The following is a 16,476-nucleotide window of genomic DNA, read 5'->3' as shown; positions in this document are numbered from 1 at the left end:
GTTTATTTTCTCCCTCCTGGCTGACCCTACAGTACGTCCTGATAGGGAAACGGCCATTGGTGTTCTACTGATTTGATAGACAGATTTTGGCCCTCAAAGTGTACGGGTTGTACTGTATTGACCTGGTTCCTACTAGAGATACAGTAAGTGTGTACAATTCAGACTTTCACGTTCATTGATGTCAAAGGGAGACATGCCACAGGTGTAAAAACAAGTTGGGCTTTTAAGTCAGAGTATGGCCCTTAATGTGTATGTAGAAAGGTAAACCCAGGTGACATGATATGCCCTGTGCCGCCTCTCTGACTGGCACTATTGTGTACTAGCTGGCACGGCTCTTCACCACTGGAGAATGGATTGTGCCTCGAGGTGTGTGAACCAGGGGTTACCTACCTCTTCACCCTTTTTTCCACCAAAATCTGCGAGGACCATTTTTAGTGCTTCACTGCTCTTCGGGAACTCACTGTCATCCTTTATGACTGAGCAACTAGTTTCGCAAAGCCGGGCCAGGAGTGAGGCCTTATAAACAACCCAAAGTCAAACAAACACACCTCCATTGCTCTAGGTTAGGGGAATTGGGGTGGGAGATGATGATGATACATGGGATTTTAAAAAAGCATACTGTACAGCAAGAGTAAAAAAAAAAAAAAACAACAACAAAAATCCTAATTTCAAAAATCAAATCAAATTTTATTTGTCACATACACATGGTTAGCAGATGTTAATGCGAGTGTAGCGAAATGCTTGTGCTTCTAGTTCCGACAATGCAGTAATAACCAACAAGTAATCTAACTAACAATTCCTAATCTACTGTCTTATACACAGTGTAAGGGGATAAAGAATATGTACATAAGGATATATGAATGAGTGATGGTACAGAGCAGCATAGGCAAGATACAGTAGATGGTATCGAGTACAGTATATACATATGAGATGAGTATGTAAACAAAGTGGCATAGTTAAAGTGGCTAGTGATACATGTATTACATAAGGATGCAGTCGATGATATAGAGTACAGTATATACGTATGCATATGAGATGAATAATGTAGGGTAAGTAACATTATATAAGGTAGCATTGTTTAAAGTGGCTAGTGATATATTTACATCATTTCCCATCAATTCCCATTATTAAAGTGGCTGGAGTTGAGTCAGTGTCAGTGTGTAGGCAGCAGCCACTCAATGTTAGTGGTGGCTGTTTAACAGTCTGATGGCCTTGAGATAGAAGCTGTTTTTCAGTCTCTCGGTCCCAGCTTTGATGCACCTGTACTGACCTCGCCTTCTGGATGATAGCGGGGTGAACAGGCAGTGGCTCGGGTGGTAGATGTCCTTGATGATCTTTATGGCCTTCCTGTAACATCGGGTGGTGTAGGTGTCCTGGAGGGCAAGTAGTTTGCCCCCGATGATGCGTTGTGCAGACCTCACTACCCTCTGGAGAGCCTTACGGTTGAGGGCGGAGCAGTTGCCGTACCAGGCGGTGATACAGCCCGCCAGGATGCTCTCGATTGTGCATCTGTAGAAGTTTGTGAGTGCTTTTGGTGACAAGCCGAATTTCTTCAGCCTCCTGAGGTTGAAGAGGCGCTGCTGCGCCTTCTTCACGATGCTGTCTGTGTGAGTGGACCAATTCAGTTTGTCTGTGATGTGTATGCCGAGGAACTTAAAACTTGCTACTCTCTCCACTACTGTTCCATCGATGTGGATAGGGGGGTGTTCCCTCTGCTGTTTCCTGAAGTCCACAATCATCTCCTTAGTTTTGTTGACGTTGAGTGTGAGGTTATTTTCTTGACACCACACTCCGAGGGCCCTCACCTCCTCCCTGTAGGCCGTCTTGTCGTTGTTGGTAATCAAGCCTACCACTGTTGTGTCGTCCGCAAACTTGATGATTGAGTTGGAGGCGTGCGTGGCCACGCAGTCGTGGGTGAACAGGGAGTACAGGAGAGGGCTCAGAATGCACCCTTGTGGGGCCCCAGTGTTGAGGATCAGCGGGGAGGAGATGTTACCTACCCTCACCACCTGGGGGCGGCCCGTCAGGAAGTCCAGTACCCAGTTGCACAGGGCGGGGTCGAGACCCAGGGTCTCGAGCTTGATGACGAGCTTGGAGGGTACTATGGTGTTGAATGCCGAGCTGTAGTCGATGAACAGCATTCTCACATAGGTATTCCTCTTGTCCAGATGGGTTAGGGCAGTGTGCAGTGTGGTTGAGATTGCATCGTCTGTGGACCTATTTGAGCGGTAAGCAAATTGGAGTGGGTCTAGGGTGTCAGGTAGGGTGGAGGTGATATGGTCCTTGACTAGTCTCTCAAAGCACTTCATGATGACGGAAGTGAGTGCTACAGGGCGGTAGTCGTTTAGCTCAGTTATCTTAGCTTTCTTGGGAACAGGAACGATGGTGGCCCTCTTGAAGCATGTGGGAACAGCAGACTGGTATAGGGATAGATTGAATATGTCCGTAAACACACCAGCCAGCTGGTCTGCGCATGCTCTGAGGGCGCGGCTGGGGATGCCGTCTGGGCCTGCAGCCTTGCGAGGGTTAACATGTTTAAATGTTTTACTCACCTCGGCTGCAGTGAAGGAGAGACCGCATTTTTCCGTTGCAGGCAGTGTCAGTGGCACTGTATTGTCCTCAAAGCGGGCAAAAAAGTTATTTAGTCTGCCTGGGAGCAAGACATCCTGGTCCGTGACTGGGCTGGATTTCTTCCTGTAGTCCGTGATTGACTGTAGGCCCTGCCACATGCCTCTTGTGTCTGAGCCGTTGAATTGGGATTCTACTTTGTCTCTGTACTGACGCTTAGCTTGTTTGATAGCCTTACGGAGGGAATAGCTGCATTGTTTGTATTCAGTCATGTTACCAGACACCTTGCCCTGATTGAAAGCAGTGGTTCGCGCTTTCAGTTTCACACGAATGCTGCCATCAATCCAAGGTTTCTGGCTAGGGAATGTTTTAATCGTTGCTATGGGAATGACATCTTCAACGCACGTTCTAATGAACTCGCACACCGAATCAGCGTATTCGTCAATGTTGTTATTTGACGCAATACGAAACATGTCCCAGTCCACGTGATGGAAGCAGTCTTGGAGTGTGGAGTCAGCTTGGTCGGACCATCGTTGGACAGACCTCAGCGTGGGAGCTTTTTTTTAGCTTTTGTCTGTAGGCAGGTATCAGCAAAATGGAGTCGTGGTCAGCTTTTCCGAAAGGGGGCGGGGCAGGGCCTTATATGCGTCGCGGAAGTTAGAGTAACAGTGATCCAAGGTTTTTCCGCCCCTGGTTGCGCAATCGATATGCTGATAAAATTTAGGGAGTCTTGTTTTCAGATTAGCCTTGTTAAAATCCCCAACAACGATGAATGCAGCCTCCGGATAAATGGTTTCCAGTTTGCAAAGAGTTAAATAAAGTTTGTTCAGAGCCATCGATGTGTCTGCTTGGGGGGATATATACGGCTGTGATTATATTCGAAGAGAATTCTCTTGGTAGGTAATGCGGTCTACATTTGAGTGTGAGGAATTCTAAATCAGGTGAACAGAAGGATTTGAGTTCCTGTATGTTTCTTTCATCGCACCATGCCTCGTTAGCCATAAGGCATACACCCCCACCCCTCTTCTTACCACAAAGGTGTTTGTTTCTGTCGGCGCGATGCGTGGAGAAACCCGTTGGCTGCACCGCATCGGATAGCGTCTCTCCAGTGAGCCATGTTTCCGTGAAGCACGGAACGTTACAGTCCTGATGTCCCTCTGGAATGCTACCCTTGCTCGGATTTCATCAACCTTGTTGTCAAGAGACTGGACATTGGCAAGAAGAATGCTAGGAAGTGGGGCACGATGTTCCCGTCTCCGTAGTCTGACCAGAAGACCGCTACGTTTCCCTCTTTTTCGGAGTCGTTTTTTGGGGTCGCTGCATGCGATCCATTCCGTTGTCCTGTTTGTAAGGCAGAACACAGGATCCGCGTCGCGAAAAACATATTCTTGGTCGTACTGATGGTGAGTTGACGCTGATCTTATATACAGTAGTTCTTCTCGGCTGTATGTAATGAAACCTAAGATGACCTGGGGTACTAATGTAAGAAATAACACGTTACAGCCTTGTTCTAAAATGTATTAAATATTTTTTTTCCCTAATCAATCTACACACACTACTCCATAATGACAAAGCAAAAACAGGTTTGTTGAAGCACCTTTGGCAGTGATTATAGCCTCAAGCCTTTTTTGGTATGAAGCTACACGCTTGGCATACCTGTATTTGGGGAGTTTCTCCAATTTCTTCTCTGCAGATCCTCTCAAGCGCTGTCAGGTTGGATACGGAGCGTTGCTGCACATCTATTTTCAGGTCTCTCCAATGATGTTTGGGCTCTGGCTGAGACACTCAAGGACATTCAGAGACATGTCCCGAAGCCACTACTGCGTTTTCTTGGCTGTGTGCTTAGGGTTGTTGTCCTGTTGTGGAAGGTGAGTCTTTGCCCCAGTCTGAGGTCCTGAGCACTCTGGAGCAGGTTTTTATCAAGGATCTCTCTGTACTTTGCTCTGTTCATCTTTGCCTCGATCCTGACTAGTCTCCTAGTCCCTGCCACTGAAAACAATCCCCACAGCATGATGCTGCCACCACCATGCTTCACTGTAGGGATGGTGCCAGGTTTCCTCCAGACGTGACGCTTGACATTCAGGCCAAAGAGTTCAATATTGGTTACATCAGACCAGATAATGTTTTTTATCATGGCCTGAGTTTTTAGGTGCCTTTTGACAAACTGGACGTGGGCTGCCATGTGCCTTTTTTACTGAGGATTGGCTTCCATCTGGACACTCTAAAGGCCTGATTTGTGGACTGCTACATAAATGGTTGTCCTTCTTGAAGGTTTTCCCATCTACACAGGGACTCTAGAGCTCTGTCAGAGTGAACCATCGGGTTCTTTGTCACCTCTTTGTCACCAAGGCTCTTCTCTGGGCAGCCTATTCTAGGATGAGTATTGGTGGTTCCAAACTTCTTCCATTTAAGAATGATGGCCAGTGTGTTCTTGGGGACCTTCAAAGCCGCAGAAATTGTTTGGTACCCTTCCCCAGATCTGTGCCTCAACACAATCCTGTCTCGTAGCTCTACGGACAATTCCTTTGACCTCATGGCTTGGTTTTTGCTCTGACATGCACTGTGGGACTTCATATATACAGATGTGCCTTTCCAAATCATGTCCAATCAATTGAATTTACCACAGGTGGATTCCAATCAAGTTGTAGAAACATCTCCAGGATGGTCAATGGAAACAGGATGTACCTGAGCTCAAATTTGAGTCACATAGCAAAGGGTCTGAATACTTTTGTAAACAAGGTAATTGTGTAGATAAAGGATTTCTGTATTTATTTATTTTTACTTAATCCGGTTTTGAACAAGTCTGTAACATCACAAAATTTGGAAAAGGTAATGGTTTCTGAATACTTCCCAAATGCACTGTAGTTAAGCTAATCAGCTTTTTATTTATTTTTAAATTAACAAGAGCTGAGTAAGGCTGAGCTAAGCTGAGGGGAAAGCCAGACTGTACCTGTGGTATTTGAGTCTGTTTTTGAAAGTAGCTATAGAGTCAGAGTTGTGGGTGACTGGGGGGAGAGAGTTTGGAGGCAGGGGTGCTGAATGCAGAGTCTTGTTTTTGGGATGGTTAGTAATCCAGTCAGAGTAGAGACAGCGGGAGGGTGTGTGTGTGTGTGTATGTGGAGGATGTCTGAGTGGTATGAGGGGGTAAGGCCATGGAGGGTGAGGAGTAGGATCTTATAGGTGACGTGGAATTTGATTGGGAGCCAGTGAAGGTGGTGCAGAGTGCAGGTGATGTGTTCTCAGTGTGTGAGGACACTGGCAGTGGCGTACTGGAACCTATCCAGGGCTTTGCTAGACACCCCAAATAGGACTCCATTGCAGTAGTCAAGATATGATGTGACAAAGGCATGTATAAGGGTGTCACACAATTGGCCCAGCACCATCCGTGTTCATCGCGCACTAGCGACTCCTGTGGCGGGCCGGGCGCAGTGCACGATGACCAGATCGCTAGGTGTATGGTGTATTGGTCGACCGATTAACCGGAATGGCCGATTTTAATTAGGGATGATTTCCCGGTTTTCATAACAATCGGAAATCTGTATTTTTGGGTGCCGATTTGCCTATATATTTTTTTTACAACTTTATTTAATATTTTATTTAACTTGGCAAGTCAATTAAGAACACATTCTTATTTTCAATGATGGCCTAGAAACGGTGGGTTAACTGCCTCATTCAGGGGCAGAACGACAGATTTTCAACTTGTCAGCTCAGGGGATCCAATCTTGCAACCTCAGTTAACTAGTCCAACGCAATAACGACCTGCCTCTCTCCCGTTGCACTCCACAAGGAGACTGCCTGTTACGCAAATGCAGTAAGCCATGGTAAGTTGCTAGCTAGCATTAAACTTATCTTTATAAAAAACAATCAATCATAATCACTAGTTAACTACACATGGTTCATGATATTACTAGATATTATCTAGCGTGTCCTGCGTTGCATATAATCTGACTGAGCATACAAGTATCTAAGTATCTGACTGAGCGGTGGTAGGCAGAAGCAGGCGCGTTTTGCCAGCAGCTCTTCGTTGTGCATCAAGCATTGCGCTGTTTATGACTTCAAGCCTATCAACTCCCGAGATGAGGCTGGTGTAATCGAAGTAAAATGGCTGGCTAGTTAGCACGCGCTAATAGCGTTTCAAACTTCTCTCGCTCTGAGCCTTGGGGTGGTTGTTTCCCTTGCTCTGCATGGGTAACCCTGCTTCGATTTGGTGGCTGTTGTCATTGTGTAGCTGATTCGAGCCCAGGGAGGAGCGAGGAGAGGGACGGAAGCTATACTGTTACACTGGCAATACTAAAGTGACTAAGAACATCCAATAGTCAACGGTTAATTAAACACAAATGGTATAGAGGGAAATAGTCCTATAATTCCTATAATAACTACAACCTAAAACCTCTTACCTGGGAATATTGAACATATGAATAACATATGTTCTCATGTTCTGAGCAAGGAACTGAAACTTTAGCTTTCTTACAAAGCACATATTGCACTTTTACTTTCTTCTCCAACACTATGTTTTTTGCATTATTTAAACCAAATTTGAACATGTTTCATTATTTACTTGAGGCTAAATTGATTTTATTGATGTGTTATATTAAGTTAAAATAAGTGTTCATTCAGTACTGTTGTAATTGTCAATATTACAAATAAATAAAATTAAAATGTAAATAAATCGGCCCAATTTTAATCGGTATCGGCCTTTTTGGTCCTTCAATAATCGGTATCGGCGTTGAAAAATCATAATCGGTCGACCTCTAGTACGGTGTTTCCTCCGACAGATGGTGCGGCTGGCTTTCGGGTTGGATGTGCATTGTGTCAAGAAGCAGTGCGGCTTGGTTGGGTTGTGTTTCGGAGGACGCATGGCTTTCGACCTTCGCCTCTCCAGAGTCCGTACGGGAGTTGCAGCAATGAGACAAGACAGTACTACCAATTGGATACCACGAAAAAGGTGTAAAATATATTTTTTAAATAATTTTAAAAATAAATGTATCTGGTAGATCCGATAGGATTGTCTGTCAGGTATAGCGGGAACCGGGTTACCGAGATTTGCTGCGAAAACCAATTCCTGTTTCCCGTGAGAAATAACTGCGAGAAACCAGTCAATGATCAGCATTATCAGCATTACGTGAAATTGAACTGTTAAATTATATCCAATGCCTTCTCTGCTCTATCTGCATGATCAATCAACACTCAGGGTGGGTGGCATCTCAGTATGGTGCACAGTTCACAATGCATGCATCATCTCAGCAGCTAGTAACTTATTTCCTTCTGACAGGTATAGCCTATGCTACAGTAATATTAGGCCTAATACATCTGAATGATAGACTAATATAAATGTGTCTAATTTACACATTTCCATCTGGCTTTCGGGGGGGTTACCTTATTTTTTCCTTGTGAAGATCATAAACAGTATCACTCGAATATTGTTAATTTAAATCAGTGTGCACACAAGTCTTTCTCCCTCTCCATCAATTGCATTCAAATTGCATTTAAAAATATAAATGCAACATGCAACAATTTCAATAAATTTACTGAGTTACAGTTCATATCAGAAAATGTCAATTTAAATAGATTCATTAGGCCCTAATCTATGGATTTCAAATGACTGGGAATACAAATATGCATCTGGTCACAGGTACTCTACCTTAAAATAAAAGGTAGGGGCGTGGATCAGAAAACCAGTTAGTATCTGGTGTTACCACCATTTGCCTCATGCAGTGTGATACATCTTCTTCACAGGGAGTTGATCAGGCTGTTGATTGTGGCCTGTGGAATGTTGTCCCACTCTTTTAATGGCTCGAACTAGAACAAACTGTCGCACACATCAATCCAGAGCATCCCAAACATGCTCAATTTGTGACATGTCTGGTGAGTATGCTGGCCATGGAAGAACTGGGACATTTTCAGCCTCCAGGAATTGTGTACAGATCTTTGACATGGGGTTGAGCATTATCATGCTAAAACATGGGGTAGTGGCTGTAGATGAATGGCACGACGATGGTCCTCAGTATCTTGTCACGGTATCTCTGCATTCAAATTGCCATTGATAAAATAGATCATGTGTTTGTTGGCCGTAGCTTATTCCTGCCCATACTCATAACCCCACCGCCACCATGGGGCAATCTGTTCGCACCATTGACAACAGCCAACCGCTGGCCAACACAACGCCATACACGTTGATTAATCCGCAAAGTGCACGGTTCTCCAGCGTGCCAGTGGTCATCGAATGTAAAACATTTGCCCACTGAAGTCGGTTACGATCCCGAACTAAAGTCCGGTCAAGACCCTGGTGAGGACAAAGATCATGAAGATGAACCTCCTTGAGATGGTTTCTGACAGTTTGTGCAGAAAGTCTTTGGTTGTGCAAATCCACAGTTTCATCAGCTGTCTGGGTGGCTGGTCTCAGACAGTCCCGCAGGTGAAGAATCCGCATATAGTGGTCCTGGGCTGGCGTGGTTGCACGTGGTGTGAGGTTGTGATGCTGTTTGAACGTACTGCCAAATTCTCTAAAATGATTTTGGAGGCGTTTTTTTGAAGAGAAGTTAACATTCAGTTGTCTGGCAACAGCTCTGGTGGACATTCTTGCAGTCAGCATGCAAATTGCATGCGCCCTCAACTTCAGACATCTTTGGCATTGTGGTGTGTGATAAAATGGCACACTTAGGGGCCTTTCATTGTCCCCAGCACAAGGAACACCTTTTTATGCTTATGGACAATTTCTGGGATCTTTTATTTCAGCTGAAACATGGGACCAACACTTTACATGTTGAGTTTATATATTTTTGTTCAGTTTAGATAATCCTGTTCAAGATTGTTGGACAGTTCACTGTTTTCTTGCGCATTTACGCACCTGCTCTGCGCTGGCCCCTCTCCTCCTTAGCCCCTGCTAGGCTAGAATAGCTTGCTGGAAATTTGAGCGTTTCTTATACTAATAGACTATTCGAGGAGGGATGCAAGTTTGCTCTTGTTTGTTGAACGTTAAATGAAGCAGCCAAAAGAGTTTGAAAGAAGAGAGAGAACGTGCGATGGCGAAAGGCTAAAGCAAGTAAGCTATTTATTCAGACCCATGAACATTCAATCCTCGTGAAGAGAAGCCATCTGCATCTTTCTCTAGTCCTTTATTATTCAAGCATGTAATTACAATGAAGATAAGGACACAGAAACATATATTTCATTTAACGGTTGAGAGCGAAGAAGGAATAAAGGAACAATAGATGGAAAAGAGGGTAATACGCACAACATGGTTATTCCAGTCCATATAATACAGTATAATACAATACAGTAGGCCTACAGTAATAGTCCACACTCAAAAAGGTTACTGAAGCTTGTTTAATTTATTTTTCCCGAAGAGCATAGGCTACATCTATGGGCTTTTATGTTTTTCTGTTGTGCGGTATAGCTGTTATATGTAGCCTATTAGATGATGGCACAATCATTTGGGATATTTTGGGCTCGGGCTCATCTCGCTCAGGAAGCATCAGGCTTGAATTTTCATGCCTATCAAAGCTCTTATCCAAACATATTTCAAATGTCCTGCCCACGGGCCCTGCTCCTTTCCCCTGGCGCTATCAGGACCACATCAGACTATGATTTGCTAGTTGGGCCATGGGGTGGGGGGTGCGTTTCAATGGGTTGGTTCTGGTGGTGTGGAACCAAATCTGATGGTTGTCTGACTCTGCTGTATATAATTTGAGCTTTAGAATGGCACACGATTCTGTCCGATGGTTTTATATGCTTTAGAATGACACGTCCGGTTTTGGCTGGAAATACCAGGGAGGAAAGTGAGATTTATTCTCTGGATGAAACATTTGTAAAACACCGGGGAAATATTCAACCTGTAGTCAGATTGAATTTGGAATCAATCATCTCGGCTCAATTCAATCTATTTCTATCTGCAATGTTCAGAACTTTTCACATCACTGAATTCACCACTTGTCTGTCTTTCTGTCCAGGTGATACACACGTACTGAAGGACCTGGGTCGTGCTCTGGTGCTGTACAGACGGACGGTCATGCCCTACGCCGCCTACGCCCGCAAACGCAAGGGCTCCAACGACGAGATGGAGGTGGCACAGTACGCTGGCCTGGTGGGCCAGCTCTGTGCTGAGAGGATCCTGCTATACCGGGCGTAACCCACTGGGGGCGCCACCGCCACCCTGCACCTTGATCCGCTCTTGTGTCTCTGTCTGTCCCGCTGTCTTTGTAAGTGCTTTCCACTGCTTCACTCTACAATAGCCTCACCATGTTTAGCTTTACTACACATAGGCCGAACCAACACATTCATGTATACCTGCTTTCAGAAAGAATTCACACCCCTTCACTTTTTTCACATTCTGTTGTGTTACAGCCTGTATTTTAAATGGATTAAATTGAGATTGTGTCACTGGCCTAAACATAATACCCCAGAATGGAATTATGTTTTTAGAAATGTTTACAAATTAATTAAAAATGAAAGCTAAAATGTCTTGAGTATTCAACCCCTTTGTTATAGCAAGCCTAAATAAGTTTAGAAGTAGAAATGTGCATAACAAGTCACATACTAATTTGCATAGACTCTGTGTGCAATAATAGTGTTTAAAACTAGAACCGCTGGGCCTGGAGGGACCAATTTTCAAGCTAATGAGCAGTCATTCTGACTGCAACATTCTAACAGTATAATACATTTCATATACAGTACGCTATCGCAAAAATAATAATTTCGGTTGCCTTTAAGAAGGCTTTGGGTAAAAAAAACACAATAGCATTTTGATTAGTTTGTTATACTGTAGGACAGTCAAGATCACTTTCGCAGCCAAAAAGCAAGCGGTGATCTACTGCTCAGAATTTTCTTAAAACATAACTTAAGGCATGAACCTAATAAAAACAGTTGTGTAGGAATGAAGCCTGTGCAGTAGGTCTAGTACATTATCACAGCATATTGGCTATATGCCTGGCCTGCCAATATTGTTCTTCTCAGACCATGTTATATTTCAAAACTCAAGCTTTGATAACAAAATAAATCAGCTGATGTAGCAAGGCACATCTGAGCATGAATTTAAATATAATTTTCAAATAATTAGCTTTTTTATTGTACCAAAAGTATGTGGACACCTGCACGTCGACCATCTCATTCCAAAATAATGGGGATTAATATGAAGTTGGTCCCCACTTTGCGGCTATAATAGCCTCCACTATTCAGGGAAGGCCTTCCACTAGATGTTGGAACATTGCTCTGAGGACTTTCTTCCATTCAGCCATAAGAGAATTAGTGAGGTCGGGCACTGATGTTGGGTGGTTAGGACTGGCTCTCAGGTGTTCGATGGGGTTGAGGTCAGGGCTCTGTGCAGGCCAGTCAAGTTCTTCCACACCGATCTCGACAAACCATTTCTGTATGGACCTTGCTTTGTGCATGGGGGCATTGTCATTCTGAAACAGGAACGGGCCTACCCCAAACTGTTGCCACAAAGTTGCCAGCACAGAATCGTTGAGAATGTCATTGTATGCTGTAGCGTTAGGATTTTTCTTCACTGGACCTAGGCGAACCATGTTCTCCTGGCATCCACAAAAATCCAGATTAATTTGTCAGACTGCCAGATGGTGAAGCGTGATTCATCACTCCAGAGAACGTGTTTCCACTGCTCCAGAGTCCAATAGCAGCGAGTTTTACCATTTCAGCCGACGCTTGTTATTGCGCATGGTGATCTTATGCTTGTGTGGAAACTGTTCTTGTGCTGACATTGCTTCCAGAGGCAGTTTGGAACTCAGTAGTGAGTGTTGCAACCGAGGACAGGCGATTTTTACGTGCTTCAGCACTCGGCGGTCCCGTTCTGTGAGCTTGTGTGGCCTACCATTTCACGGCTGAGCTTTTTTTGCTCCTAGATGTTTCCACTTCACAATAACAGCATTTCCAGTTGACCAGGGACAGAAATTTGATGAACTGACTTGTGACATCCTATGACGGTGCCAGGTTGAAAGTCACTGAGCTCTTTAAGGCCATTTTACTGTCAATGTTTATTTATGGAGAGCTGTGTGCTCGATTTTATACACTTGTCAGCAACGGGTGTGGCTGAAATAGCCAAATCCACTAATTTGAAGGGGTGTCCACATACTTCTGTGTATATATAGTGTGCCTGCATCTAATTGTAATGGTGCTTTCAAGACTCTTGGAACTCTGAAAAAACAAGGCAAAAATGACGTCATTTAACTTCAAGTCGGAAAGTCGGCTCTAGAAAGTTGCCAGAGTTTCTGAGGTGTAACACCAGTCGGATCTCTTTTTTTTTCTCTTTTTATTATATATATTTTATATATATATATTCAGTTGAAGTCAGAAGTTTACATACACCTTAGCCAAATACATTTAAACTCAGTTTTTCACAATTCCTGACATTTAATCCTAGTAAAATTTCCCTGTTTTAGGTCAGTTCGGATCACCACTTTATTTTATGAATGTGAAATGTCAGAATAATAGTAGTGATTTTATTTCAGCTTTTATTTCCTTCATCACATTCCCAGTGGTCAGAAGTTTACATACGCTCAATTAGTATTTGGTAGCATTGCTTTTAAATTGTTTAACTTGGGTCAAATGTTTCAGGTAGTCTTCCACAAGCTTTTGGCCCATTCCTCCTGACAGAGCTGGTGTAACTGGGTAAGGTTTGTAAGCCTCCTTGCTCGCACACTCTTTTTCAGTTCTGCCCACACATGTTCTATAGGATTGTGGTCAGGGCTTTGTGATGGCCACTCCAATACCTTGACTTTGTTGTCCTTACGCCATTTTGCCACAACTTTGGAAGTATGCTTGGGGTCATTATTCATTTGGAAGAACCATTTGCGACCAAGCTTTAACTTCCTGAGTGTTGTCTTGAGATGTTGCTTCAATATAGCCACATCATTTTCATGCCTCATGATGCCATCTATTTTGTGAAGTCCACCAGTCCCTCCTGCAGCAAAGCACCACGACAACATGATGCTGCCACTCCGTGCTTCACTGTTGGGATGGTGTTCTTCGGCTTGCAAGCATCCTGCCTTTTTCCTCCAAACGATGGTAATTATGGCCAAACAGTTCTATTTTTGTTTCATCAGACTAGAGGACATTTCCCCAAAAAGTATGATGTGCAGTTGCAAACTGTAGTCTGGCTTTTTTATGGCAGTTTTGGAGCAGTGGCTTCTTCCTTGCTGAGTGGCCTTTCAGGTTATGTTGATATAGGGCTCGTTTTACTGTGGATATATATACTTTTGTACCCGTTTCCTCCAGCATCTTCACAAGGTCCTTTGCTGTTCTTGGATTGATTTGCACTTTTCGCACCAAAGTACGTTCATCTCTAGGAGACAGAACGTTGTCTCCTTCCTGACCGGTAAGACGGCTGCGTACTATTGTTTGTACAGATGAAAGTGGTACCTTCAAGCGTTTAGAAATTGCTCCCAAGGATGAATCAGACTTGTTGAGTTCTACTATTTTTTTTTCTGAGGTCTTGGTTGATTTATTTTTATTTTCCCATGATGTCAAGTAAAGAGGCACTGAGATTGAAGGTAGGCCTTGAAATACATTCACAGGTACAATTGACTCAAATGATGTCAATTGGCCTATGAGAATCTTCTAAAGCCATTACATAATTTTCTGGAATTTTCCAAGCTGTTTAAAGGCACAGTGAACTTAGTGTATGTAAACTTCTGACCCACTGGAATTGTGATACAGTGAATTATAGGTGAGGGGAGGAACCAGATATTGAATATCCCTTTAAACATGGTGAAGTTATTAATTACACTTTGGATGGTGTATCAATACACACACAAATACAGGCCTCCTTCCTAACTTAGTTGCCTGGAAAGGAAAGAAACCACTCAGGGATTTCACCATAAGGCGAATGGTGACTTAAACTACTTGTTTTAAAGACCTGTGATAGAAGACTGAGGATGGATCAGCAACGTAGTTTCTGCACAATACTAACCTAAATGAAGGAAGCCTGTACAGAATAAAAATATTCCAAAACATGCATTCTGTTTGCAATAAGGCACTAAAGTAGAACTGCAAAGAATGTGTCACAGAAATGTACTTTATGTCCTGAGTACAAAGTGTCATGTTTGGAACAAATCCAACACAAGACATCAATAATTACCACTTCATATTTCCAAGCATGGTGGTGGCTGCATCATGTTATGGGTATGCTTGTCATCGGCAAGGACTAGGGATTTTTTGAGGGGGGATAAAAAATAAATGGAATAGAGCTAAGCACAGGCACAATCCTAGAGGAAAACCTGGTTTGGTGTGCTTTTCAACAGACACTGGGAGACGCTCACCTTTCAGCAGGACAATATCAAATCAAATTGTATTAGTCACATGCGCCGAATATTAAACATTAAACACAAGGTCAAACATACACTGGAGGTGCTTACCAAGACTACATTGAATATTTCTGAGTGGCTTAGTTACAGTTTTGACTTAAATTGTCTTGAAAAGGGCTGTCTAGCAATGATCAACAAACAACTTAACAGAGCTTGAAGAATTTGAAAAATAATATGCAAATATTGTACAATCCAGTGTGCAAAGCTCTTAGACTTACCCAGAAATACTCACAACCTTAATAGCTGCCAAGGGTGATTCTAAACATGTATTGACTCGGTTGTGAATACTTGTGTAAATTAGACATTTCTGTGTTTCATTTTCACTACATTTGCAAAAATGTCTAAAAACATGTTTATACTTTGTCGTTATGGGGTTGAGAGATGGATGGATGAGAGAGAAACATATTTAATCCATTTTGAATTCCAGCTGTAATGCAATAAAATGTGAAATAAATCTAAAAGTATGAATGCTTTCTGAAGGCATATTGCACTCACCTGGCGGCCTCGTCTATGATATTATATCTGAATCACGTTTGATAGATGTCAGTTTTATCCATAATACGCAAGATGTATGTTGTCTATTTAGTTGTGAACTATGAATCCAGTTGATTAAGACTCAGAAATCTTGGTTACAGGGAATATTAATGTCAGTGTAATTTTGATTTCATAATGTTTGACTTTCACCCCACGGAAAGCAGCAGTAGCCATTACCTTCACCCTAACCCAGCACAAGTCATGGTTCTCCTCTGTACTGATATGGGATCAGAATATTTACTGATCTAGAATCAGTGAAGTTGAGGAGAATCTGAAAGTTGCTGCTTCACTCTGAGGATTGGGCTTATACACGCCACACCCACAAACCATACTGAAATTAACATGATCTGGTTGTATTTCTGTGACGCAAACATTTGTGTGTGTGCTGTATGCTTGTTTGTCTGTCACTGATATTTATAGCTTTATTTGCTCTTTTATTATTGATACTATTATTTTGTTTCAAACAAATAAAGGGATGAAATATCCAAATACTTATTTATGTTTGTGATTTTCTCTCTATGCAAATCATGTATAGGCCAGCCTGCAAGGACTCGTGAGAATGGGGTTTTAGAGGTATTTCCTTGAATGGACAGACAGGCACATGCAGGAGGACAGGCGTATGCACACACACAATCCATTCCAAAGCGCACACAAGCACAAATAAAAGTGTACATTTGCACAGACAGACCACTGTATAAAACTTACACACACAATGATGTGGTCGAGGCTTGTTTGAGTTGGGCAAGACGACAGGTGTCATATGTGAGCTGGCAGAACATGAATGCAATTGGCCGTCTGTGCTTCCAAAAGAGTGTCAACGGCAGGCAGCTCCAGAACAGAGCCAGGCCAGACCCACGTCAACAGGCTAGCCTCCAGCTCTGAGCTTGGCGCTAGGCAACACTGGGTCAGGCTTGTTTTCGTTAAGGCACATAAAAAAATTGCAATGGAAAATTGCAAATAAGGTACCTCTTATTGGAAGAATCCAGATAGTCGCTCCCAGCATCGGTCCGTTTTCTTTTCTGTTAATTTCGTGCCTAATGAACACTACCCATGTCTACGC

The 16,476-nt window shown here is 43.2% G+C and overlaps 1 protein-coding gene across 4 annotated transcripts in view; it reads left to right on the top strand.

The window, feature by feature from the left end:
• The window catches only part of LOC135510773 (arginyl-tRNA--protein transferase 1), a 174,009-nt gene extending 158,098 nt beyond the window's left edge, over window positions 1-15,911 (top strand). For all 4 annotated transcript variants that reach the window (XM_064931982.1, XM_064931981.1, XM_064931980.1 and 1 more), the window contains one exon: window positions 10,518-15,911. In XM_064931982.1, the coding sequence (XP_064788054.1) occupies window positions 10,518-10,696 (179 nt within the window). In that variant the 3' untranslated portion in view covers window positions 10,697-15,911. The remainder of the gene's footprint in view (window positions 1-10,517) is intronic.
• The last annotated feature ends 565 nt before the right edge of the window (window positions 15,912-16,476 follow it).

Source organism: Oncorhynchus masou, chromosome 23, assembly GCF_036934945.1.
Source record: "Oncorhynchus masou masou isolate Uvic2021 chromosome 23, UVic_Omas_1.1, whole genome shotgun sequence".
Taxonomy (NCBI): domain Eukaryota; kingdom Metazoa; phylum Chordata; class Actinopteri; order Salmoniformes; family Salmonidae; genus Oncorhynchus; species Oncorhynchus masou.
Note: the sequence above shows the minus strand (reverse complement) of the source record. Positions and strands in the feature narration are given on the sequence as shown.